Below are 17,627 nucleotides of genomic sequence, written 5' to 3'. Positions count from 1 at the left end.
TATTCTTTTTTGTTTGTTTCTTTTGTGCCAGGACATCACTATTTTATTTATTATTGGAATACAAGATTTCTGAATAGTGTTCTAATTGGAAACATTATAATATCTGTTGTACATAACTTCGTTTGTTGGCGAAGGACTATTGCAGTTCACTAAACTTTTAAGTTTATGGTATACCAAACTCCAAAAGGTTCCAGACAAAGAATATCAAGCAATGAATGAATTATGACAGAAACAGTTGCAATTATAATGAGCAAGTCTTCTAATTGTATATAAAACAGCAGCCTTCAGCCACTTCTCCAACAGATTCAAACTCTTCTTAGAATTCTTCACTATTTTTTGCTCTCTGGTATAGAGACAACATCTATTATCTTACCTTCCCTCTCCTGAGTTCTTGGGGGGTGGGGTTTTGATGGTTTTTCCTCACCAATTTGTCATGTCTTTTCATGTGTCATAGTTCTAGATTGTTACTGCAATAAGCTCTAGCTCTGGGCAAAGTTAATGTTTGGCTGCACAGAAATTTCCTGTATTCTTCCTTTTAAAAGGTGTTTTTCTCCCAACAGCCTCACAGTGAAGGTTTCATGGATAAACTCAAGTCATTCAAAGTACTCATTTTATTTATTATGCCACATTTAAATTGGGTTCATGAGTTGTTAAAACCTCCACCAGAACTACCCCCTCCTCTTGCAAGAGGAGTTTTTGAAACCCAGCTTGCTGGTGGCTTTTTTGGGATGCTAGCATGTTTGCAACTTGCAAGTTAGGAAGATTATCTCTGCATCAAGGTTGATCAATGTTATATTTCTGCAAATGGAAGTAGACCTGTATTGAAATATATATTTTCTCTTCAGTTTAGCATGGTATTCCAATAACACCATCTTAGTCTAGTGGATCACAATTTTCAAAAGTTCATTTTCAAAGTTAACTTTGTAGCTACTATGTGCAATATTTGCTCTTGTACAAAGAAAGTCAGTCTTAAATGAACAAAAATGACTTTTCCGGTGCTCTCTTACAGGACTGATTGTATAGAAAAGAAAGACAGCCCTGACGTGTTCTTCTGTTGCTGTGAAGGCAACATGTGTAATGAACGGTTTTTCTATTTTCCAGAGATGGAAGTAACACAGCGTAAGTTGGTTTAACATTCAAAAGAAATGGTTTTGCAGTATTGACCAGAATACAGTTTCTGTATGTTTAGGCAGGAAGACTTTTTTTTCCAGAATATTTTGAATAGCTTCTGTTAGTTTTCCCTTTTCCAAACATATGTGGAAGAGGATTTTTTGGTAACTATAGTGGTTCAGAGTTGGTTGTATTAGTGTAAATAATTTGATCTGGGCAATAGACTAACTTTTTTCAGCTTGAAATGAAAGGCCCATGTTTTGAAACAAAACCATTCAAATTGATAAAGCTATTCTAAGCTAGTAGGGGGCATCTATCCTTGGCAACCTGTTCAGAAAAATCCAGCTAATTAATTCATACTCTTTTGAAAATCTAAACAAAAATTCATTGTTTTAAATCTCATCTTAGGTGTAAGTAAATGAAACTGGTTGTGTTTGAACTGGCCATAATGCCATAGCACACTCAACCTGTGCATGTATTACCTTACAGATGCATGCCCTGGAGTAGGTACTTACTTTCTTGTGAAATGGTCTGTTTAATTTTGTAACTTATTAAATGAACTCATTGTCATTGCTGGGCACACTTGTAATGTATTAAAAAAAAAAAAAGTCTGCTAAAAAAAACACACTAAAAGCTACTAAGAAAACTCTCTGGAAATCCTTTAGGGGGGAAGGGGGAAAATCCTGTGCATGATTTTAAGTAATAACTTTAAAAATTTGCGACGCTATTTTTCCATGCCTTCCAACGAAGGTGCTTAACCTGTTAAGCACTACTAGGTCACCCTAACGACAAATATCCATTTGAAAAGTATGGTGTGTGTATGTGTATATGTGTGTATATGTGTGTGTGTGTGTGTGTGTGTATATAATATATATATTAAAAAAAAAAATTTGCAACTCCCTGCCTGTGCGCCCTCCTCTCACCCACCACACATACCCCGCAAAAGCATTAATTAAAAGGGTGAGATCATGTAGATGAAAGCAGAACAGTAGTGCTGCTTTATGGGTTATCAACAGAGTGAGTGGGTGTATAAGTAATTATTTGAAAACAATTTATTTACACTAATTTTGTTCTCATAAATATTTCAAATTAAGTTTGCAATTGACAACCATGTTAAAGACGAAACTTAATATCTATTCATTTAAATTATTTCTCTCTCAGTTGGTGGTTGGGATGTGTGGTTTCTTCTGACGGGTGGTGGTGGTGGCGGGGGGTAGTTCTCTTCCAGGTCCTAAAACAGTATGACCTCCTGATCACAGCAATATAGCAGGATATACAGCCAAAAAATTAATTGACCTCTCACTTTGGTACTGACAGTAGGGACTCACTACACTCTCCCCCCCGTCTCCCAAATATAAAATATAGAAGAGATGCTCTACAAACTCCTTAGACCCATGTCATCCATGTATGCCTTTTTGAAAACAAGACTTCATCTTGAAGTTACTAGTAAATCCTGGGATAAAGAGCTAGAGCATCGTTTAAAGGCATTACAATGGTCCATTTTATTACGCAATGCAAAATGTGCTTCTGTAGTTTTATGCTCATGTTTAATTCAAGAAAAAAATTATTTAGAATGAATTTGGTATGGCAAAGACTACAGAAGATCGTTTTTCCCTTCGGCTACATGCTGGCACTATGGTAAAAGATGGACGCACTTCTGCGCAGGCTATAGGAATATCCCCTTTCTACAGAAGTAGGTTGACATTAGAATTAAAATCATTTTTTGATTTAACAATCTAACATAGTTTGAGAATTGCATATTAGAATATTTTGCTGCAAATTTTGGTCTCCTTGGCACAGCATTCGTGGTACTTGAGAGGAGTCATGATTACAAAGTAAATGATTTTACAGAGGTGGAAAAGTAAATCAGTGAGCTCAGTAGGATAATGGTATTCAGATCTACTGGCCAAAGCAAGAGTCGCTTTCTGCCACCTGGATCAGTGATGTGAATTTGAGGAAATCTTTGCTCTTTTTAAAAAACATTTAACTAGGGTATGTCTAAAGGTCTAACAGCCTGTCCAAGACTCCTTCCCCTGGCCTGTTTGCCTCTGCTTCCATGCTGCCTGACCCTATCGAGTCTGCATTGTTCTTCCCCATGAGTTTTGAAAGTATTGATTTCTTTGGTTTTATAGTTTGTTTGATTTAAATGTTTTTTGCAAATGCATGTTAACGCTATGCTGCATGTTACAGAAAATAATTATACATTTTATAATTTGTGTTCTTCATATATTGTGGTGATTGTATGAAAAAGCAAAATCAATAAATACTTCTGTAAAGAGAGTGCAAATTAAATAATAAAATACTAAGCAGTACATGTTTTGCTGAGGCTGTTTTAAGTCAGACAACTGAACTTGTGGAAGTCGCTTCCTTTTTCACACCCCTTAATTACTTAAATTACACCAAAGAGAGTGAGAGGGTGTACAGGCTTTGAGTGCCCAGAAACAGTTCATTTCACTTACTGCAGATGGTAATTCCTTGTGTAATAAAGTACTTGGCTTTTAAATGCAAAACATGTTAAACTTTTTTCTTAAATACCCCGCATATTTAAGGTAGTTTTAAAAAATGGTGTTTTTGTGCATTTTAATTGATTTCCGATTTCCAATTTCCATGCAAATGAAGCTTGACGCAAATCACAAGTCAGTCAATCGTTTGATAAATAAATACGTTAGTCACCTTTTTCTAAGGTTTTAAAAGTTTTTAAAAGGAAAAACTAAGAATCTGAATGCATGCATCTTAAGTTATATAATTGCTTAAATGTATATAGATATGTATTCTGATTAGGAAAGAGAAGCATCACAGTGTAAAGGTGTTGTTTCAGTCAAGTCAATGTGTTTTTTAATGGTTAGTAACTGAGAATCCAGTTTTCTTCAGGAAAATAACTAAAAAGTACAAATGCAAAAGAAGATTACAATTTAAAAATCAAGATTTCATATTTGCTGATTTATATCATGATTTAAAATTGGTGATTTAAATAAACCCTGTAAAATGGTGCCTCGTGATATAGTTCCCTAAGTTTGAGCATTCACTGTGAATTTATTTTTCTTGGTATGGCAGTTTTGAGGATTTATTTTAGGAACTGCATGAATATTAAACAGTTTGATGTAGAAGAGGAAGATTTTCAAAAGCAACCAAGGAGTTTAGGAGCATAAGTTCTTCAATTGAACTTTAATTTACATGCTTTTGAAAATCTCTGATAAATCTTTAAAATCTGTATCTGGCTATTAAACTCTGTTGTGGTGAATTAGGTTCCGCCACTGTGTTCTGCTACTTAATAAATGTGTTCATTTCTTTTAGAACTTAATAATCGAGTTTAGGCATTGGATGAGCTTGTTAAAATCTGTAATCGCAGAAGATTAATTGTAACTTTTGTTCTTCAGCCACTTCCAATCCTGTTACACCTAAACCACCCTTGTTCAATACTCTGCTTTACTCGTTGGTGCCTATAATGGGAATTGCGGTGATCGTATTGTTTTCATTTTGGATGTACAGACATCATAAGCTAGCATATCCTCCAGTACTTGTACCAACCCAAGTAAGTTGCTATATTGTAATCTTAATGTTTTAGAATCATTTTTAAAGCAATGTGGTGAGGGAGATAGAGGATATTTTTAAGTGATGTGACTGAAATCTGACTTCCTTTGCATACTGAAGCAGGTGCTTGGTTTTCCTTGCATAAGGAAACTAATAAAAATCAAGTACTGGTAGGTTAGGCTCTAAAATTATCAGAACCTAGTGAAGATTCAGTTCACCTTTTAACATTCTAAAAACCCAGCGTATGCTTTTAAAAAAAGAAAAATTAAGTAAACATGTCCATATATTTATTTTAAACAGTAAAGACTCAATATTATGGGAAAATTGTGAAGTCATGTTCGAATTGTTTCCTTGATGTGAATGGACTATCTACTCATCATAGGGAATAAGGTGCTTATGATCTACTCCTGTTGGGGATGTGTGTGTGTGGATGTGTTTTAAAAGTAAAAAAGGATAAAAGCTGGTAACTAGCAAAGCAGAGGTTATGTTAAAAAAAAAATAGATAGGCTTAGACAGCAGTTTTTTAAAAGTAAATGAAGTGCAGTCATTGGATTGTGTACTAGTTAGCTTGGCTACTGCACAGTTTGATTGACCTTCCTCCCATTTTCTCTCCTTTTGTTAAAAAAGCATTTTGCATCTTGTTTTAAATTAGATCCAAATCCTGCAAACACTTCCGTATGTGCTTTAAATGTGAAGTGGTTTAAAGAACGTGATCTTTGACTGTAAGTTATTCAGGGAAGGAGGCTAGCTTTCTAAAAAACAAAGCAAAACAAGAACTTTGTATAGCCCTAGCATGTTGGGGCCACAATACCTGATAGGCACTCTAGGTACTATTATAATATTAATACTAACTTAATTTATTTTATTTTTGTGTGTGTTTGTAATAAATATATTCTGGTCACAAAGGTGTCACCTGAGATCAGCACCTTATTGGGTGGAGGGGTCCAGGTTACAGGCCCCCTGCCTGGGGCTGAAGCCCCTGGGCTTCAGGCCCCTACCCCCTGCGACATTGAGGTTTTGGTGAGCTCAAGCTTTGGTCCCCCCTCTGGGGTCGTATATTGTATTTTTGATGTCAGAAGGGAGTCGCAGAGCAATTAAGTTTTTGGGAACCCCTGAGCTAGAATACATTGCCTCCCGGGTAACATTATTGATTAATCTGATTGTAAAACACGCTAATTTTTTGTCAGACCTAATCAAAACTTTACATATGCTTGTGCTCTGCTGACACCACTTTCAACAGTACTAGAATTGCTACTTCTGCATATTCCTACAGATGTTAGTGGTGCATACGCAGAATGAGATCTGTTGGTTTGTTCCATTAGTAATAGATGGGGGGGAATCAATATTTGTCAAATGAGAAATTAGGAGGGGCCAACTTTTAATTCTAAAACAAGACTGTTCATTTTCATACTTCAAAAAGAGTATTGCGAACACCTCAAGATAATACCTATTGATACTTGTAGTTACCTTAAGTATTTACAACTTGTTGGAACTGTAACTGTGCCAGCACAAATCTCACCTCAGTTAAAATTAGGAACTTTTGATTCAGGGGTTTAATTTTGGAAATGAGTTAAAGCTTTTACCTTCTGCCTTTTGGTTTTTACCTTTTTTGGTATTAGTATCTTACAATTAAAAGTAATGTTTGTGGGGAGGGAAGGAAAGGTAGCATACCTAGTATAACACTTCTTGCCCATGTTTGAGCCACTAAGTCTTTAAATTTCTTATTAGTTTTATATGGGACTAAAATGTAATTTATTCTTGGAGATATCCCCTTATATAAACTGTTTAATATTTCAACCATCTGGGTTTACTGTTTATGCTATTAACTTCATACCACAGTGTGGATCTGCAGTGTGACTAAGTTAAAGCATCTTTAGTTTTTAACTTTTTGAGTTTTCGTCACTGCTGTGCCTTTTAAATTTTTTAAATACCACATGAATGTAGCTTTTGCTAAATTTTTGTGAAAACAAAATCTAGAAAGGGCTGATGCGTGTGTGGGGGGTTTTTAAATTATTTTTATTCATTTTCATTTTGACAGTTGTCATACTGCAAATGTGTATTTATACAAATGCTTGATCACATTGAATAGGAATTTCATTAACACTTTAGATTAGGCATCAGTTTAAAAATTGTTCATGTAAAATGCTTCACTTTTTTTGTGTGTTTAGTGCTGGCGAAAATTGCCAGAGGTATAGCTTTGGAGAGTGAAGTCCTCTATCCACAGAACAAGGTGTAGAAAAAATGGCAGTTATCCAAGCTTCTTTCCCTTACCCTGCTGATCCCTCTGTTCTGGGGAGAATCACTCTCTAGATAACCAAATAGTTCAATCTCCATACTCATTCAGTTGAGACCACTGTCAGGGATGTCAAATAATACCAGTTGTGGCTGTGGTATGACTAGTGTCTTATCTAATAGATCTGAACGTTTTACAACTGAATAAAATGTCAAAAATTAAACTTTGTGCAGTTATATAAAACAAGTTTCTCCATTCATTTATACTAATCCAGACACTTCACTATGAATATTTTATACCTTTATACAATAGCTCCAGAAAGTAAACACTGGAATTTTATTTAGAGTTGTGTCTAGAATAAGAACCTCCTGTATTGGAGCACAGGATTTATTACTTAAAGATTAATACTTTTAACGTTGTCAGAGGACATCATCTTAAAATCTAGTAATTTAAGAGTTGAAAGGGTCAAGATCCTTGGATAACTGCACTCATAATGCAGTAATGACAAGTCAGAGCAGTAGGGAGGAATTTCTGACTACAGGAAGGAAGTAGTTAAGAGGCGAATTCCCCTTTAAGCTTAAAGTTTCTACAGAAAGATTCCCTAACTTAAAAAAATGTATATTTATAACTGTTCTCTGTAGTTTTGTTGAAATACTTAGTCTAAATTATTAAATGAGATTTTGGGGTTTGTCTGCGTGCACATTTAGTTCACGGTAACCTGAGGTATGAGTTTAGCCTGCCACAGACTAACTGTCCATGTGGACTCTGCTCATTAACTATTTGTTAATACTTTTTGATCTAGTCCTCTTTGAATCGGGATTACATCAAAGCTCTTTAACAGATTTAATGGACATGAGCAGGGTCCAAATACACAGTGTGTATGTGGCAATCTAATGAGGGGTAGATTAACAGCCCTGTTTGCCACAAACTAATTGTTGATGTAGAGAAACTTAGGTCTTGTCTACACTGGCAAGTTTCTGTGAGGTAAAGCAACTTTCCTGAGGTGTACACACTGCCAAGCCACTTAATGTGCAGAAACTGTGCAGTTGCAGCACTGTAAAAAAAAAAAAAAAAACACACACAAAAAAACCAAAAGCCTACCTTGACGAGAGGCGTACAGCTTTCTGCGCTGGAGCTGCAGTGCCAGTGTAAACACTCTGTCAATTACAGCACTGCGATTGTCCTTGGGGAGGTGCTCCACAATACCTGTTCTCCCTTCTCTGGTCATTGGTTTGAACTCTACTGCCCTTCCCTCAGGTGACCAACTGTCATCTCCACTCAAATTTCTTGGGAATTTTGAAAGTCCCCTTCCTGTTTTCTCTGTGATGCATGCAGTCGTGTCAGAGCATCTTTCCAGGTGACCATGCCTGCTCCACACGCAGGCGATCCCCTGCTTGGAGCAATGCCGTGCTGCTGGACCCCATCAGCATTTGGGGAGAGGAGGCTGTCCAGTCCCAGCTGTGCTCCAGCCATAGGAATTATGACCCCTATGGGCAGATTTCATGATGCATGACAGGCTATGACCGAACACGCTGCAATGCAGGGTCAAAGTGAAGATGCTGTGCAACACCTACCACAAGGCAAACTGCTGCTGTGGTGCTGTGCCCACGAGTTGCCAGTTCTACAAAGAGTTGGACGCAATACTCTGTGGCAGCCCCACCTCCACTGCGAAGGCGACTGTGAATACTTCGGTGGTTCGTGTGCCAGTCAAGAATGGACTAAGCCAGGAGAGGAAATCTTGGATGAGGATGTGGAGGGTGACCCAGAGGCAGAGGATGACTTGGAGGTCAGAGATGCATGCAGCCAGGAGATCTTCTCTACTCTGGTGGAGGCTAGCCAATCACAGCTATTGGAGCTTGGCAAAGCGCAAACAGGAGAGGAGGCCCCTAGTAAGTGGCTTTGATTTTTGGGAATCACTGAAGTGTTGTTGGGGACAGGAGGGTTGCAGAAAGCAGACTTGTGTCTGTATGATGTGTGTACCACCACATGCCTAGTCTGAGCAGCGGAACAAGGTGTTGATTGACTCCCTCACTTCATGGGAATCTGCCTCCGAGATCTCCACAAAACTCTCATGAAAATATGGGCAATCTGCTGCTGCAGGTTCTTTGGCAGAGCTGCTTTGTTTCTTGATCCATTAAAGGTAACTTTCCCGCACCACTCTGCCATAACAGGGGAGTGCAGGGGGTGTCGCATACAAGCGAGTCACATAAGGACCAGGGTGGAAGCCACAGTTTTGAAGGAGACGCTCCCTTGATTCCCTGCTCACCCTCACCAGTGAGATCTTCCATAATGAACACAGCCTATGGAAAATGTGAGAAGGGTAATGATTATAAGGCCCCCACTACAGTGCTAGCTCTCCCCAAGAGCCACATGCCCAGTGTACAGTACAGTCGTGGAACACTGATTTCCCCTTCCCCTGTGGTTACTCACCATTTTGGGAGTCTTATGGCTCATGTGTGCTTGCATGTGGTCAGCCAGTTAGTGATAGGTATGTGAATAGTAACTGTTATAAATCACTGAATCAGTGGTCTGTGTGTTGTAAACAATACTGCTTCTGTAAAATGATGCAGTTTGGCTTCACAGATCTGACCTAAGGAGCCCAGCCTCCCTCTTTGTTATCACTGGCTGAACGGCTGCACAGAATTAGAAAGGGGCCATGAAGAACTAAAGAGGACTTTCTAAGTGGCGTCGTGATGCAGTCCGCGGCTGAAAAACAAGAATTGATGGAGTAGCGGGGACAGCAAGAAGAGGGACCGAAAGGAGAACATGGCGTGCCAGAACAAAGTCATGGAGCGGCTCATAAACATGGCGCACCAAGCACACACACACACACTCTCTCTCCAGGCACTACTAGCACTGCAAACTGAGCAGCCTTGCGCCCACCCTCTCCTGCAGCTGTTGTCACAGAACTCTTTCCCATGCTCCTCCTAGACACCGCCAATACCCTCTTATCAACCTCCTGGCTCCAGTCTGTACCCATGGCATTCCATTCCCCTCCCATCACAGTTCTGCACTGCAGACTCCCAGTACCCAGTGCACTCAACACCTGTCCCTCTGCAGTTCAGTCTTGCTGAAGTATAGTACCTGCTGCACTGTACTCCAAAGGAGAAGGTTGGATATGATACCTGGACATACACAAATCTTTAATTTCCTGGGACTGTCCCTTCCCCCCCATCCTGCTCAGTGCTGATATGTATATTTTGTCTCCCCTCCTCTGGTGGTGGTGGTGGTGGTGGTGGTTGTTTAATAAAAAAATTGTGTTGGTTTGAAAGCAATCTTAATTCTATTAATTGAAAGCTAACATAGCCCTGCAAAGCAGCAGGCAGTTTTCTTAAACCTTCATAGTGCATAGTCTGCACCAATCGCAATCACCTCCTAGCATTACAAGCACTGCACTCTTAAGCATAGCAACAAAAATTAGTGGCTTTCAGCTTCAAATTGCTGCCTCAAAGCATCCCTTTAATAGCCTTGGTCTTTGGCTGTTCACATTCAGCCTCCAGATGCTGAGCTTCTTCAATCCAGCTGTGAGTGAAGCTTTCACCTATCCCTTCACAAATATTATGGAGAGTACAGCACGTGACTATAGGCATAGGAATATTGTCATTGACCAGGTTCAGCCTCCCATATAGGCCGTGCCAGCAGGCCTTTAAACAGCCAAAAGCACACTCAACCGTCATTCTGCACTTGCTCAGCCTGTTGTTGAACTGTTCCTTTCTGCTGTCAAGTTGCCCAATATATGACTTCATAAGCCATGGCATTAAGGGGGCAGGCAGGGTCTCCCAGGATCACAATGGGCATTTTGATTTTGCCTATGGTGATGATCTTCTGATCCTGGAAGAATGGCGTGTTCAGGAAGCTGCGAGCAGGGACGGTGTTACAAAAGATGTGTGCGTCATGCACCTTTCTGGATCAGCCTGCATTAATGTCCATGAAAGGCCCATGGTGGTCCACAAGCTCCTGGAGAACCATAGAGAAATACCCCTTCCGATTAATGTACTCAGTTGCCTGGTGCCAGAATTGGAATATACGTGCCATCTATCGCCTGCTCCCCCTCCTCTCCCCCCCGAGCTAGGGTAGCCCATTTGTGCAAAACCATCCACAATGTCACGCATGTTACCCACAGTCATGGTCTTTTGGAGCAGGATGCAATTAATGGCCCTGCACTCTTCTGTCAAAACGAGTCCAGCGGTAAACTTTCCTACTCTGAACTGGTTAGCAACTGATCGGTAGCAGTCTGAAGTAGCCAGCTTCCATAGTGCAATCGCCACGCACTTCTCCAATGGCAGGGCAGCTCTCATTCTCTTGTCCTTGCGCCACAGGGCTGGGGCAAGCTCATCACACTGTCCCATGAATGTGGCTTTCCTCATCTGAAAGTTCTGCAGCCACTGCTTGTCATCCAGACGTGCGTGTTTCCTGAGCTCAAAAGCAGCATTCCACTGTGATCAGCACCTTCATGAATGCCACAAGCAATCTCGTGTCGTAACTACTATGCGTGGGGAGATCAATGTCAAACTCCAGTTGCCTTTGTAGTTTAAGGAATAATGCCACTGCCACTTGTGACATGTTAGTGAGAGCCAGCAACATATTGATCCAACACAGCAGGGTCCACTCCTGCAGACTGAAGTCAGAGTGCACAGTACACAAACAGTTGAAAGATGGTGCCAAATGCGGACAGAAGCACAGGGATTTCTGGGATGTGAAGCAGTGCATCATGTGGAATTGGGACAGGACAAGGATGCCCTGCGACCCCCTCCACCTTCCCACAACTCTTAGTGGCAGAAGAGGAAGAGATGCTCTGTGGGATAGCTGCACAGAATGCACCGCTGCAAGTGTGAACACGCTATTGCACAGGCAGCTGATAGTGTGAACACACAACAGTCATTTCACTTTCAGCACACTCTGAGTGGTGCTATAACTCTCTGCCAGTGTAGACATATCCTTGGTATTTGTATTTTAATGAGTTCATTAGGGAGGGTCTAACATTTTTACAAATTCCTGTATCATGTCACGTTAGGAGAAGTTTCTGTGTAGTTCCTAATGTGTTTTATAAACACACCAAATACAAAATCGGGATTAACTGGGTACGCATAGTTCTGCAGAAAAGGATCTGAGGGTTATAGTGGATCACAAACTGAGTATGAGCCAACAGTATTATGCAGTTGTGAAAAAACTAATGTTATTTTGGGGCGTATTAGCAGGAGTCTTGTATGTACGATATGGGAGGTAATTGTGCTGTTCTGCTGTGTTGGACACCGGTGAGGCCCTCAGCTGAACTACTGTGTCCAGTTCTGGGTGCCACACTTCAAGTAATATGTGGACAAATTGGCGGGAGCCCAGAGGAAAACATCAATAATGATAAACCATGGTGAAATCTGAGCTCTGAGGAAAGTTTTTTATAAAAACTGGGCATGTTAGTCTTGAGAAAAGAGTGAATGGGGGCTCCCAATAAGTTTTCAGCTGTGTAAAAGGACAATGATCAATTCTTCTCCATGTCCACTGAAACTAGAACAAAAAGTCACAGGCTTATTCTGCCATGAGGGAGATTTAGATTAGGATAATTTGGAAATTTTTTTTAACTATAAGGATAAAGTTCGGAAACAGGCTTCCAAGAGAGCTCACTGGAGGTTTTTAAGAGGCTATAAACATCTGTCATGGATAGTCCTGCCTCAGTGAAGGGGGCAGGCTTAGATGACATTTCAAAGTCCTTTCCATTTATATTTCTGGGATTTTGTGTCAGGTGCTTCCAGGCTTTCCTTCAGGACTTGGGGAGGCAAGAAAGGCGATCACCTATTGTTTGGTTTTTTTTCTTAGCAAATGGATCATTGGGAAATCAGTTGGAAATTTAGTCATCCTTTCAGTAGCAATAAACCCTACTGCAGGATTAATACACCTGACTCTGGCTAATCTAGCCTTCAAGAAATACTTCATCTAGCTTGTTACAGAGATACTGCTCGGCATGTTCTAGGCAGTTTCCAAGCACAGCGGAAGACATGGCGCTTGGCCCTGCAATGTGTGTACTCTGAGAAGATAAAGACAAAGGGTGGTGGATAGGGATAGTTGCCATTAAGAATGAGTACTCTAAGTGTTTGAATTTTGTGCAATAGCATTCATTTAGCTGATGACATGATTGATGATGCTAATGTCCAGAAATAAGGACCCAGTCATTGAGGGCAGTTAAAAACAAACAGAAAAAACCCATGTAAATTAACAAAGTTTGAAAATTAATGCTCTGAGTGTAGTGGTTAACGGCAAGTGACACGCCATTTGTATCAAGTAGAGGTGTGAGGGGGTGGGGGTTAGCCAGGCCAAGCAATCAACATTAATTTGAATCATTTTCTAAATTCCAGTAATTCAGTTCTGTTCCTCCTTTTTTACAAAACTTTTCAGTGGAAAAAAAATCAAATTACTCTTTTGGACTTATTGAAAGAACCCTTAAATATTTTCACGTCTTACATCTGTCAAATATTGCATATCTAGGATCAGTTATTTAAATTGTACCCCCAGAAATAAATGTACACATCTTCTTCTAAATTAGTAGTACAAATCTCCCATATGATGTGCTATTAAAGAAAGGTTGTTTCATTTCATACTTACAGTTTTCAGTTGCAATATAGCTTCTTAATTTTAGAAAATGCAACACTGCCATCTGGTGTATTCTTGTGACCACAGTAGAAAATAAGTTCTAGCAGGAATGTGAATGTTCTTCTAGTAGCATAAATCTTTCAAACTGAGATGTGGCAAATAGACTAACATAATGCTGTGTAAATATGTGGAATATGAGCGGTTGAACAGATGAGTAACAGTTGTGAAATCAGAGTAGCATATGAAAGAAGTGGATGGTGGACTATGTCCCATGTATGTTCTGTAAGTCTTCTATTTCATTACTGTTTAAAAAATATCTTCAGAAATATCGTTTTTTGTCAAACTGATTCTTCAGATACTTTAAAAGAGCAGTTCTCTGTTTAATCATAAGATCATTTCTGCTAACATCCTGTACTACAATTATTCTTTTACCTGTTTACTTTACTAACATGACATTCAGTGACAGATTTATTGTTCTAAATCAGTTAATTATCCAAGCAAAAATTGATAGCGCCTTAGATACTCTTTGTAACAGATTGTTTTATACAAACTAATCTTCTGTGTCACTTTTCTCACAAGATGCTTTTCACTTTGTTCTTGATATAATTAGTAACTTCCTTTGCCTGTTTTTTTTGTTTTTTGTTTTTACAAGCACGCCTTTCATATAATGATTGAGGTAAGCTGTACTTTTGTGTGTGTGTGTTTGTGGAACTTTGTGGTCATCTAAGACGTTCTATTTCTTGTTGCTTTGATATAAATTAAAGTCTTTGCAATACTTTGTAGCGGTACTTTCAGTAAGCATGCTGGGTCAAAATGTAAACTTATTCTCCTAAAAATTACTAGAATTTCTTGTGCAATAGAGTTGAATGTCTGTGGAGATTGATAATGGAGTACACCACCTTTCACTTTTTAGGTCACTGGTTTGAATTCGGCATTTGAGATTATATGAAAGAAACCAATCACTTTAAAATGTCTGCACATAAAACTTCATTGACAATTGGCAGTTCCTTGTTGGCAGTCTTCAGAGAGCCAAGTTCTAAATTGCTGTGGATACTGAACTTCACTCTCTTTTATAAGTGGTCTTGCTAATTCATAGTACAAACCCATTGGAAACATGATTTAGAGAAAATGGCACATTGCTTTTCATTGTTTTAAATAGCTTTCCTGCAAATTTTAAATTTTGTAAAAAGTTGGAAGAGATTTCCTTCCACTTAAACCACTGTTCAGCTTCAAATGAAAGTCTTCAGGTTCAGAAGAAATTAAAATAGGAAACTTATTACTACTTACCATGCACGCTTTTTTTGACATTTACAGATATTTATTAATCTTTGTTGCACCTTTGTCAAGATGCAGGATATGTTGTCTAAGCCGTCCAAGACAGATGGCTATCCAGCCTCCTTTTGAAAACCTTCAGTGACGGAGCATCCGCTACTTCCCTGGATGGTCTGTTCCATAGTCCTGCTGTTCTTAAAGTTACAAAGTTTTTCCTGAGGTTTAATCTAAATCTGCTATACTGTTGTTTGAACCCATTGCCTCTTGTCTTGTCCTCTATGGCAAGAGAGAACAACTGTTATCCATCTTTTTTTTTTTAATGGCAACCTTCAGGTATTTGAAGATTGCGATCATATTCCCTCCCACGCACACTTAATCTCATCTTTTCCAAACTAAACATAGCCAGTTCTTCCCGTCTTTGCTCATATGGCTTGTATTCTGTCCCTTTGATCATCTTTGTCATTCTTCTCTGGATCTTTTTCAGTTTGTTTAAGTTCTGTCTATAAATTGATGACCAAAATTGAACACAGTACTCCAGCTGAGGCCTAACGAGCACTGAGTAGAGTGGAACTATGACCTCTGTAACTTGCATGCTGTGCCTCTGTTAATGCACCCTAAAACTGCATTTGCTGGTGGTGGTTGTTGTTTGTTGTTGTAACAGCATCACATTGACTCATGTTGGGGTTGTGATCTGCCACAAATTCCCTGCTCCTCCTTTCTCCCTTTTTAAAAGATGGTACTATGTTAGCCCTTGTCCAGTATTCCTCATCTGTTATCCATGAGTTTACAAATATTCCTTCCAGTGGCTCCAAGATTTCTTCAGCTAATCAGCACCCTAGGGTGCATAACATCAGGCTCCGCTGTCTTCAATTCATTCAAATTAGTAAGAAGATCCTGTGTGTTTTTTTTTTACTTAGCTTGATCTGCATCTCTTCCTCTTTATTCTCTATGGTAACTTGATTAGTCATCAGGTCACATCTTTTTTGTAAGAAGGCTGAGGGCTTGTCTGTGCTACAAAATTAGGTCAACTTAACTTAATTTAGGTCGACCTACAGCCACCGCAATTATTCAGTTTGCTGTTGGTGTCCATGCTACTCTCCTACTGGTGGAGAGTGGCTTCAACAGTATCACTTGCACAGGCTGAAGTGGGTATTATGGGGTACTGATAGACATGCGGGGCTGACAGCTGGAGCCCCTCTACCCAAATCGAGGTGATAGCCACAGCTGTGAGCCCAGCATGGACTCAATTTCACAGTACTGGAGCCTACTAGCAATGAAATTGACATTCTTGTCAATTAAATGGCACAGGACCCCAGGCTGCTGACAGAATTATAGCCAACATCTGAAGTAAGTAACGGAGCATCTACACGAGCACTTTGTTGCCCTAACTACACCGAGCTATGCCTCTTGTGGAGGTGGAGTTATATTGGTGTAGCAGGCCACTTATTTCATCCAAAGCAGTATGCTAGTGTATACACTGACATAACTCTGTAGTGTAGACCAGTGGTTCTCAACTTTTTTTTTTTGTGGACCACTTGAAAATTGCTGAGGGTCTTGGCAAAAGATCTTTCCAAATGTTGTTTGTACCATTAGCGAACTATTGTAAAGTGCTTTGGATAGAAGCACTATATTAAAAAAAAAAAACAAACTTAATAATAAACATTTTTTGTTCTACAAATAAAAGCCCACAACTCATAAGTTCCCAATCACCTTCATTTTTTGCAAATAATTCATCCCTGTTGGTCAGTACCAGATCCAAAATGGATGACCCTGTACTTGTTTCCTCCACATTCTGATTCAGAGAGTTGTCTCCTATACATGCTAAAAACTTGCAAGACATACTGTGTTTTCCAACAGATATCAGGGAAGTTAAAATCCCCCATTAATTCTAGCTCATATGTGTTAGATAATTTGTTACCTGGTTGTAGAATGCCTCATATACTTCCTCTTCTTGATTTGGTGGTCTATAATAGACCGCCCACCATAACATTGCTACTATTCTTTACTCTTTTTATCCTCACCCAGTGACTCTCAGCCCTGGTCTACACTATGAGTTTAGGTCGAATTTAGCAGCGTTACATCAATTTAACCCTGCACCCGTCCATGTGATGAAGCCGTTTTTCAACTTAAAGGGCTCTTAAAATAGATTTCTGTACTCCTCCCCTGACAAAGGAATTAGTGCTGAAATCGATTTTGCTGGGTCAAATTTGGGGTAATGTGGTCGCAATTCAATGTTGTTGGCCTCTAGGAGCTATCCCAGAGTGCTCCATTATGAGCGCTCTGGACAGCGCTCTCAGCTCAAATGCACTGGCCAGGTAGACAGGAAAAGGCCCGCGAACTTTTGAATCTCATTCCCTGTTTTGCCGGTGTGGCAATCTGCAGGTGAGTGCAGATCTCATCAGCAGAGGTGACCATGATGGAGTCCCAGAATCACAGAAGAGCTCCAGCATGGACCGAACGGGAGGTATGGGATATGATTGCTGTATGGGGAGACAAATCCGTGCTATCAGAACTCTGTTCCAAAAGATGAAATGCCCAAACATTTGAAAAAAACTCTAAGAGCATGAAGGACAGAGGCTATAACAGGGACCCGCAGCAGTGCCGAGGGAGGGTTGACTGACAACATGGCTTAAAGGGTTGGCTTACAGGGAATTAAAATCAACAAAGAGGATGGGTTTGCATGAAAGAGAAACACACACAACTGTTGCACAGAATGGCCCCCTCAAGGATTGAACTCAAAACCCTGGGTTTAGCAGGCTAATGCTCAAAACAATGAGCTATTCCTCACCCCACTATTCCAGACAGGACTGAATCTCCATTAAACTTTTCAGGGTGCCCCTGACAGACCTCACTGAAACGATTGTCAGCTGTTGATTTCACGGAGGGAGAAGGGGAGCAA

At 39.7% G+C, this 17,627-nt stretch overlaps 1 protein-coding gene across 2 annotated transcripts in view; it reads left to right on the top strand.

The window, feature by feature from the left end:
- Window positions 1–17,627, top strand: part of ACVR2A (activin A receptor type 2A) — a 109,305-nt gene that overhangs the window by 51,307 nt on the left and 40,371 nt on the right. The window contains exons 3-5 of one of the 2 annotated variants that reach the window (XM_030579491.1): window positions 1,010–1,119; window positions 4,488–4,642; window positions 14,109–14,132. In XM_030579491.1, coding sequence (XP_030435351.1) covers window positions 1,010–1,119; window positions 4,488–4,642; window positions 14,109–14,132 — 289 coding nt within the window. The remainder of the gene's footprint in view (window positions 1–1,009; window positions 1,120–4,487; window positions 4,643–14,108; window positions 14,133–17,627) is intronic. The other variant, XM_030579492.1, reaches the window with a different exon arrangement.

Source organism: Gopherus evgoodei, chromosome 11 (assembly GCF_007399415.2).
Source record: "Gopherus evgoodei ecotype Sinaloan lineage chromosome 11, rGopEvg1_v1.p, whole genome shotgun sequence".
Classification (NCBI taxonomy): domain Eukaryota; kingdom Metazoa; phylum Chordata; order Testudines; family Testudinidae; genus Gopherus; species Gopherus evgoodei.
The sequence above is the reverse complement of the archived record's forward strand: the minus strand, read 5'-3'. Positions and strand labels throughout refer to the sequence as shown.